The following is a 10782-nucleotide window of genomic DNA, read 5'->3' on the forward strand; positions in this document are numbered from 1 at the left end:
AAAAAACGTGAAAGAGATATATACCGTTAATTTTCTTAAAAACTAACCCAACCAAACCGACTGCAACGAAACCGATGAATATGGTTTAGTTTGGTTTTAATAATTTTAAAAACCGAGTAGATTGGTTTGGTTTTGGTTTTAAGCCAAAACCGACCCATGAACACCCCTACTCATAGAACATAACGTAACTTTTGAAAAATAGTATTTGTGTATTTTTTACCTTGTAAACTTTGTATTTTCTTAAACAATGTTCCATCTATTCTATTTTCTCCGACACATTTATTATTTGGAGAGTCAAATGAGAGTTTTTCTTTGACAATATCTTCGCGACTACTTTGTAAAGATTACAGATTGTTAATTATTGTGACTTACAGTACTTTTCTACAATCAAAAATGAGTTAGTACGTTTGACTCACGTAATCTAAACTATGCCATATAATAAAGTGGAATGGATGTTAGATCCTTTTCAAGTTCGAATTTGTTTATTTGGAACTGGGGCCCTTCTACTTCAAAAAATTGTAAATATGAATATTTTTACCCTTTTTATATATTTATATAATACTTGAATTCTCGATGTAGATGATACATAGTTCTCATCCTTCCCGAATTCATATTTTTTAAAATAAAAAGTAAAAAAATTGGTGTGAATTGATTCTACTCGAAGAAAAAATCGAATATTGAGTAGAAATCCTTAAGAGACAAACTAATCACTTTGATCTTTTTCAGTACGTAAATAAGCACCAATTTCTTTGGGAAGAAATGTTATAGTAGCAGGGGCAGAAGTAAAGCTTAAATACGGAATCTGCCGAATCCAATATCCTTTGATTAAATAGTATATTTGTATTAAAAAATTTATTAAATATAAAAATGGGACCATATCTTACATATCCATGCATCTGTACATCAGTTTTTACGCCGTTGGGCATTGGGCATTATGTAGAGTAGTTGTCCATGAGCTAAGTAAGTCATTGCTTATTTATTATCTCACCCTTAAGGGCCTATATAAATCATCTTTATGTAATCAAGAACATCCCATCTACAAGCTCCTCTACTCCTTAATTCATCCTCCTCCTCCTCCTTTTCAACAATTTTAAAAAATCCCACATAAAAAGAAAAATAATTCCAAAAATGGTGTCTTCAAAATCAAAAGAAGGTCTAATCTACAACATAAAATTATCCTCAGTTGGACCAGCAAGAGTAACAGGACAAGATGTGGTTTATGAGCCAAGCAACATGGATTTAGCCATGAAATTACACTACTTAAGAGGGATTTATTATTTTGATAGCCAAGCATTTCAAGATATCACAATATATAACATAAAAGAGCCAATGTTTTTATGGTTTAATTATTATTATATGACTAATGGTAGGTTCAGGAGGGCAGAATCAGGCAGGCCTTATATCAAGTGCAATGATTGTGGAGCTAGGATTATTGAAGCACAATGTGATAAAACTTTGGAAGAATGGCTAGAAATGAAAGATGGTACACTTGAGAAATTACTTGTTTCTAATCAAGTTCTTGGCCCTGAATTGGCTTTCTCACCTCCAATCCTCATACAGGTACTACTCCATCTAAACAATTAGGTTTATTTTATTTTATTTTTAAATCATTCGGCATCCGAAGTCACTGACCTGAGTCCGGCTAATCTGGATTCGTGTTGGATAGGTTTAGTTAAAGAGGTAAAACGCTCCCTATTAAGAAGTTTTCCTATCTATTTTCAAATCTCGAGCTTTATGTTTCACCAGGAGGCCGGAAACGGGGGTGGTTTTAGGGGTGGGGTAGGGAGGGGGTGTGATTATAATTTTTAGAGAACTTTTTTATTTTTTTCTAGGGCTTTGGTGAAATGCAAACCAAACAAAAAGAGGTACAATCAGGACGGATTTCTGAAATGTCATTCTGAATATTCCTTAATGTATGAGCTATCCATAAAACATGAGAAGAACATGATTAATCATTTGTATTTAGAAGAAATCGAAGAACTTTTTGAGATTTTGAAAAACGTTCGGATCAATGTTTAATATAATAGGAGGAGGAACAAAGATCTTAATTATGGAGAAATAAAATTAAGACTCGCCTCATTTTTACATGAATATTTTTAAACCGAAAAAATAGATGATATAATACATTTATATCTTTCACCTAAATTTTGGAGGTGCTTCTTTGTGTATTTATCTATGGTACGCCTTATCGACCTAAATATAGAAAAAAATTTATTAAGCACAAGTAGATTGACCAAAATAAAAAAGTTATAGGTTTTTATGTCCTTATATAATAGTAGATTTCGGTTACAGGGGTGATACTAGTGTGTTTTCGAGTCAATAGTTGATATTGATCAGATGAATTTTTTGAGGAAATTTTATCTTTGGAAATTACCTAAGTTCGACAAATTTAAGAACAATAAAAAATTCTACTATAGTCATAAAGGAAAAAAAAAAGTTTGATTCAATAGAAATTGTGTCACATATAATGATACATCGGACACCCAGTAATCCATAATGGGGAAATTAATAAGCAGCCCCTTCTTTCATGCTTATTTTGCGGTGCTTTATTATCATTAATTGTTACTCTGTTAATCTAGCTTCACATCATGAACGACCTAGTAAATACTAGGAGCTTTTTCATTTTTAATGCTTAAACCGGACACCTTTCTAGATGAAATTAATGTTGTACACCAAATTAGTTGCAATTATTTCCCTATCATATTAAAGATTGTATGTTGGCAAATATTTCAATCAGTTGAGGTTGTTGTGATAACTCGAGACTACAATAAATGTACCAGCAAATTTACCAATTAAATGAAATAGACAAGAAAACCCTAGCCATTATTATTTTGCCAAAGTTATTATTGTTGGTTAGCTATAAATTTTTTGTTTTGGTCGGTGAAAGTGACTGAGTTTAATAGGCAGTGGTACAGGATTGAACATTAATTCTAAGGCACGGCATATATATATCACAATTTTATTAATTTTTAATATTTTTCAAATAAACATAAAATTAGATAAAATATGTCAGACGCATTAAATTTGTATTAAATTCAAAATTGTAAGAGGATGGATGTCAATTGTCATAGGCATAATATCATTTATATGTAGATAACAGAACCTTCTAAGTCAAAAAAATCCTTAAATTATAGAAAAGCATATCATATAAATGTCTCATATATATTCACTTCACTAGCGGCTTAAAACACATAAATTCCTTAATTAACTACGAAAATAACTAACACTTGACTAGTGTTATTTACTTGGTCCTTGATGAATAGAAAATATCGTACTTAATGATACGCCCAAATTACACCTTTGATATCAGGAGTAAGCGGTCGTTGTCAAATATAGAACCCAACAAGGTTGGGGTCGAATCCCACAGAGAATACAATGAAGAAGAATACTTGATAAGTGTAATACCCGACTATTAGTCTATATTTTCAGGGGAAGGGAAATGTAATAAAAGTTTGATTGTAGTTTGTTCATTAAAAACTGAGAATGGTTATAGGATGTAAACAATTGGTAAATGAGACTAAGGTTGTGGTTCAAATGGAAAGTAATGCGATTGGATGTCAATTCAACTTATTTATATGCCTAAGTGCATTAAGCCAAGGGTTACGCGATTCTTGCCAAAAGTTTTCCAACCAAATCAGCAAATTTCATCCTAGGCTTTTCCAAGCCCTAGAATGTTTCTTTTAAGAGAACACCCATGTAACCTCAACTGGCTTTCCTATTCCTAGCTCAAGCTATTAGATGGATTTAATGACCCAAATTGTTGCTATTAACTCTTTTCCTAGCCTCTACTTTCTTTTCCAAGCAAAGTAATGGTATTAAGGCACAAGTAATGTTGTACACCATCACAAGACATTAATGCTTGAAGAGTTAATAGAAAACACCACTAGCATATAAATGTAGTATGAATATGAAACCCAATCACATAACTAACACATTTGATCCCACAACCTTAGTTGAAAGATTAGCAACTAATATTCATTAAAGGTAAAGCAATCAAGTAAAATGTATTCATAAATCTTACAAAGGTGTTGGATGGAGAAGATGACAAAAGCCAAAAAGAATCTCTTAAATGCTTCACCAACCAACAATAAATAAACTCCACAAGAGTTTATGTTAAAAACTGCAGAATAATATCAGTCCAAAACCCTAGAAAATCTATTTATAGCATGTCCAAAACGGGAACAATTTCCAGACTAAAATGCCCCTGCGTATCGCACTTGGTGTCGCAAGTGCAACATGCGAGTCGCATGTTGCACCACCTCATCGCAGGTGTGGCATCTTCAGTCATCTGTTGAGCAGCATCTGCGACACCATATGTGATTCGCATGTGCCACATGTGACTCGCATGTGCCACATGCGACTCGCATGTGGTGTCGCATGTGGTGTCACATATGGTGTCTTCTTTAGCCTTCTCTGTCAGCAGATGTTGCACCACATGCGATTCGCATGCAGTACATACGATTCGTATGTGATGCCCTTGTTCAGTTCGGCTGGATTTTTGCTTCATTTTGCTTTAAGTTACTCCCGGCACATGTTATTCTACAAATTGTCACAAAAACACGAAAAACGACATCAAAAGTACTTGGGGATGTACAAAAGACTAAGTAATTGATGTCGAATATGTCGTAATTTCACGACTCATCACTTAATTATACAAATTTTTGAGTATATTCTCTTCCGTTTTGTATTATTATTATTGCTATTTTGCATTGTCATTTTTGTTGGTTCTTTAATCCTTTTTTTTTTTTTAAATTCTTCTTGTTGGTAACTGATAGTTGACTCATTTTTATCTTGGGCTATCATGTAGCATACTAAATTCAAATGTGGTGGAATTGCATTGGGCTTAAGTTGGGCCCATGTACTTGGAGACATATTCTCAGCAACTGAATTTTGGAACGTATTGGGTAAAGTAGTTGGTGGATACAACCCGCCCCAGCCCATTAACTTGGCCCATTCATTGACCAAAGCAAACTCCACCCAAACCCTACAAAAGATTGTGGAGGATCCACTTTCCATAAAACGGGTCGACCCAGTTGAAGATCATTGGATTGCCAAAAATAGTTGCAAGATGGAAACATTTTCAATCCATGTTAGTGCCACCAAATTGGGCCACTTGCAATCAAGAACAGACATTCAAGGCCCATTTGAATCAGTATCTGCTGTTATCTGGCAGTCCATTTCAAGAATTAGAGATGGGCCTGGCCCACAAGTTGTGACCATTTGCAAAAAAGGTGAGGAAAAGAAAGAGAACCTTGTAGGCAACACTCAAGTCATTGGTGTGGTCAAGGTTGATCACTCAATTAGAGAAGCTAATCCTAGTGAATTAGCAAGGTTGATTAAACATGAGATCATTGACGAGCGATTAAAGATCGATGAAGCCATTGAGAAAGAGCATGGAGTGTCGGATGTTGTCGTTTACGGAACAAATCTGACTTTCGTTAGCCTGGAAGGGGCTGATCTCTATGGATTCGATTGGATGGGACACAAGCCGATGAATGTAAATTACCTAATCGATGGCGTTGGTGAAGCAGGGACCGTGTTGGTGCTTCCGGCAGGGCCAAATGATACTGAAGGAAGGATTGTGACCATGATTTTGCCTGAGGATGAGATAATGAAGTTGAAATTTGAGCTAAACAAGGAATGGTCTATTGCTTGAACTTAAAAGTATTTGTGTCATTCTTGTTTCATAGTTTAATTTGGTGTAAGGTCCAAAGACCAATATTATTTAGTGATAAGTGTTGTGTTGGAAATGTTACTACCCATGTGTTTTTCTCCTACAAATGCCATAGTGGTTGTTGCTTTGCAAAATTACTAAAATAAATAACTTATCTTTTCTTTACTAGAATCTATTTTTCAAATGTCTGCATCTTCTGTCCTTTTTTTTTTTTTTTTTGATAACTAAACTTTTCATTAATCACCAAGTGGCATATTTACATAACAAGCTCAATAAAACATCCGGCTTAATCTAAAATAAACAGCTAAGGCTAGCATTCTATGCTAACACTCTGAAATCAAAACATGCAAGAATCTAAAAACTGTCGACTAGTAGACATGGCTCTAACATTACAAGTGCATGCAATGTTTCTAGCAATTACACCCTCAGGTTTCTCAATATGCTCAAAGATTCTGGCATTTCTCTTCTTCCATATGGAATGGATGAACTCAGCATATACCATCTTCAGGATCTTGGCTCGAACAGTTCTGCCTTTGATATCGTACAACACCCATTGATAATGCATTAGCCAGCTATGCCTTGGATTGTGCTGGATTTGTAGCCACTGAAGTAGTCTATCCCAAACTCTTGTGGTGTAGGGACATTCAGCAAACAAATGATCCCCTGTTTTATCTTCGAATTTGCACAAAACACACTTAGGATCCATTAACATTCCCCATTTAAGGAGCCTGTCTACCGTCAATAGCCTGCCCTGCAACTACACCCACATGGTGAAAGTAGTCTGAGGTCGAGCCTGATTATGAAACATAATTCCCTTCCACTCCATCTTGGAAAATCCCCTAGTAGTTGTAGATCTTTTGTCTTGATTGTTCCTGAATAATGTTCATGTTTTAAAAAATGAAATATATAATGTGTCAAAATATTACAAAGAATGTACTTTTCACATAATTACAAATTAAACTAGTCTTTCTTTCTCGTTCTAATATATACCAAAAAAATTGCCAATGATCATGACTACAAGTTGTTTGGTCAAAATTAAACGACACATATTCCTTCGTGTTTTATAGTTACTATTTCTTTCGTTTCATTTAATGTGAATCTATTTGATTAGGCATGTATGAAATTCTTATTATCTTCAATATGTCATGACGTTTATGTGACTATAAAATCATATCACTAAGAGTAAACTTAAAGTCTAAAATTATTTTATTTATTTTTCTTTCTAAAATATAAAAATGTATCATTTTTTGAACAAATTAAAAAAAATGTTACTTTCACGCCAAGAGAGAAATAGTTTATAAATGTTAAAAATATCAGACAAACAGAATATAAACACATCTCACAATAATCTAAATGAATATGGTGCAAGGAGATTCCACATATCAAGAACGGGATGAGATTAGGTATTTTTATGTCTTACCCTAGTGTCAGATTATGTGTCTCAGAGTCCGGAACCAAAATGACCCAAAAAAAAAATATTTTGAATCAAAATATCCCAACAAAAAAAAAACTTAACCGTGATGGAGCTGTTAAGTGCTTTAGCGCAGTATTTTACTGTGCCAAACCAAAGTTTCTCTCACCTATAGTGCAGTAAAATATTGAGCTATATCCCCCAACATAAAATCCCATCGGGTTCCACCACTGGTCCCTCCAGTGGCAAAAAAAAAAAACCATTGGAGGCGATTTGAAGGTGGTCCCCACATAAAAAAACGTCGTTTTCTATTAAATTTCGTCGGGAAAGTTTAGATTCTCTGTATATTCAAGTCAAGGAGTAACACTCTAAGCTCGAATTTTAGGAAAAAGCGGCGTACAACTCGATTAAAATAACTCTATAAAAAATCTTCGATTAAGGTTTTCTACTATGAACTTTTGTTATTATTTTGTTAGATACATTATATTCTAAGCATGTTTTACATTTAATCCTTGTTATTTTTCCAAAAAAAAACATTTTTTTTTTGTTCTTGATCGGACTGGGAAGTGGCTTTTGCCATTATTCCCATTTTTTTTGTTTTTTTTTTTGTTTGTTTAATTCATTATTTGTTAAATGTTTATGAATTGTTAATTTGTTATATGTTTATGAGTTGTTAATTTGTTAATTGTTTATGAATTGTTAATGAATTATTATTTTGTTAATTGATTATTTGTTAAAAATTGATAATGAATTAATTAGTTGTTAAATATTGTTTATGAATTGAAAGAAGTTGATTGGTAATGAATTATTATTTTGTTAACACTTTGGTTGGATGATTGTTATGTATTGTTTCGTATTGTGTTATACTATATATGACAAAATCAGTCGTTACATAAAATAGGACCTTTCGTCGTTACATAACGATGGATTTAACGATATGATACAATAAAATTAAAGTAACAATCAAAGCAAACATTGTATTTAAACTAAAAATACAATATAATACAATAGGTAACTGTTATACCTCGCGTTTTATGTAATTGGATAATTCAAGACAATCGCGGGAAAACGACAAGCGAGGCTACATTTTATTGTGTTTGGCACTTGAGTTGTTTATGAAGAGTCTAGGAGTGGAAATAATGAGAAAGGTCAAGAGCATGAAGGGGAGTTCACGACATGACTCGTGGAAATACGGAGGAAGACGAAGGGCAAAATTGGAAGTTGGAAAAATTGCCTTCAAGAATTTCAAGTAGTAGCCCAAAATATAAATGGGCTTGAAGGTTTTCTTTGGGAATTTATAGGCCCAACCGGCCTTGGAGAGGGTCCAAGCCCAATATGAAATAAGACTTAGTCAATATAAGGGATGACTAAGTCATCTTCATCCATTAAGTGTCTAGAAATTTCAAGAACTCAAAAGAAAGAAAGAAGGGGAGAAACCCCAAGGCCTTTCGGCCAAGAACAAAATTTCCAAGAAAAATTGAAAAAATTCTCTCCAAAAATTATTTTCTATCAAGTAGAGGGTGCACAACAAGGTGAAGTTGTTGTTGGAGCAAGAAAAATTCAAAATCATATAGGTTTCCAAGAGATAAGCAAGTGAGAAGTTGAAGAATAAAGGTAAAATTCTAACCTTGCTTTATGTGTTATACATGGTTTATATGTGTTGTAGTATGCTAAAATGGATGAAATTTATGAAGGAGAGAAATATAGTACATGGCCGTGTGTATGTATATATGTGTATGAGCCATGCTTCAATTATTTTAATTAATGTTTGGTTGTTATTGTTGTGAATGATATATGGAAAAAAAAAATGGAAGTTGAATGAATATTGAGAAGTTGTAGTGTGTATGTTGGTGTTGGCCGTGTGGTTATGGAAAAAATGGAAGAGAATGAGTCAATTTTATTTAGTATGATGTTGTTGGAATATAGATTATGAGGTTGTCATTGTTTTCATAAAAGTTAGAAAGTTTTGGAAGAAGTAGTAAGTTGATTGAATATGGAAGTTGTTAGTATTGTTGTTGTTGGAATTGTGGTTGATATTTTGGCCGGGTTGAATTCCCGGGATTGTTGTTGATTGAAATTAGCCAAGTTGAACTTGGTGGGATGGAGTATTTATAGGGGAAGTGCTGTCGAAATTTCGGTAGCCAAATGTTTCCTTAAGATTCTAACTCAAAGTATACTAATGAAAGTTTTGGTAAACTTGACCAAATTGCAGATTTTGACGAGATTGTGACGCGATTTTGGAGTAGCTAAAGGAGCGGAGAGAGGTATGTAAGGCTTCACCCTTCTTTCTATGGCATGTCTTGGTTGTAAGAAGTCGGGCACAAGCCTCGGGGACGACCTCAATCCCCGGAATCCGCACCTAAAGTTTTCAACTTTTCATTCAATTGAATTGAAGTAGAAAGTGCGCAAAATGATAGAAAGACCTCCTAGACCTCTATGACGTGCGTAAATGGGACCCGATCACCCTAGAACCCTCACAAGTAATGACATGACCTGTAGTATATGTAAATAATATACGCCACCTCATCCGGCCCGAGGTGGGCCCGCTACCCCTGGACTTTCCTATAGTATTGGTTGATGTACTTCAAGTGAACCCGAAGGGAACCTTTGATCCCGATCTTGTTACCATGAGATAAGTACTACGATTCCTCTAACGAGGATGCCTCTGTGATGACAAGGATGACCATGATGTTAGATAAGCGGGAATGCCTATAATACGTACCACCGGAATGACCCTATGACTAAGACGACTAAGCTAAGCATCTTATACGAACATGAAAGTGACCAACTAATTCTTGAAACTTATTTATATTCCCTAGCCATGATTTTATTTTCTAGAAGATTTCAAAGTCTATGAAATGACATCTATAATACCCCGATTTTATTTTACGTCCATTATGATATTATCCTCCATTGATACTCTCATCTTAAATACTTGTTTTCTTTCCGAGGTAAGACAAAATGATCACTATCCTTTCATAAGATAATCGGAGGTCACCGACCTTACGTCACTCCGATGGATACATGATTCTCCTTGGCCCCCTTGTACGCTTATACACTATATGTATATGTAGATAATGTAAGTAAATGTATGTAAAACACATATGTATGTACAAGCTGTGTATATAATCAAAGATCTAGAGCGCTATAGTCGCCGACATCCATACATGATACCAGAGTATGTCTATAATCAAAGATTCAGAGCGCTATAGACGCTGACATATAAGCATGATGTATGTACACGTATACGGGGAAGATGGGGATAAGGGCAGAGCGTTATACACGCATTTCCACCTGATCAGTTGGCATTACATGACATGATATCGTCCCGGACGCGGGATGCCCGGACGCGGGAAGTACATTTATGGCTAAATGGATCGGCTGCCGACGCCTCGGCAATATGAGACATCTTATTTTTACATATATGTATAAGAAGAGATTTTCAAAGGAAAGCTATGTAATAAGATGATATACTATGACACGAAATGCTATGATATGATAAGATAGGATATGATAAGCTAGACTATATTGTGGCAAGCCACACTATGACATGATACGCTAGAATATAAAATACCGTGAGGTGATAAGCTACGATATGACCGGATATGACATACTATGATAGTGCAGAGCGTAATGTGACAAAATGCAACATGATATTAACCCTAGTTCCTAAGTCTACGAGAAAGAAACGTTGCAG

General features: G+C 34.5%; 2 protein-coding genes across 2 annotated transcripts; one reads left to right on the top strand and one right to left on the bottom strand.

The window, feature by feature from the left end:
• The first annotated feature begins 947 nt into the window (after positions 1-947).
• On the top strand, positions 948-5839 carry LOC132609558 (protein ECERIFERUM 26-like). The gene is made up of 2 exons (XM_060323606.1): positions 948-1560; positions 4808-5839. Exons 1-2 carry the CDS (start codon positions 1129-1131, stop codon positions 5654-5656), a joined length of 1281 nt encoding a protein of 426 aa, XP_060179589.1. The 5' UTR covers positions 948-1128; the 3' UTR covers positions 5657-5839.
• A 172-nt stretch (positions 5840-6011) lies between these two features.
• Positions 6012-6380, bottom strand: LOC132610464 (uncharacterized). The gene has a single exon (XM_060324753.1). It carries the CDS (start codon positions 6378-6380, stop codon positions 6012-6014), a length of 369 nt encoding a protein of 122 aa, XP_060180736.1.
• Between the last annotated feature and the right edge of the window lie 4402 nt (positions 6381-10782).

The sequence above is a fragment of the Lycium barbarum genome, chromosome 9, assembly GCF_019175385.1.
Source record: "Lycium barbarum isolate Lr01 chromosome 9, ASM1917538v2, whole genome shotgun sequence".
NCBI classification, from domain to species: Eukaryota; Viridiplantae; Streptophyta; class Magnoliopsida; order Solanales; family Solanaceae; genus Lycium; species Lycium barbarum.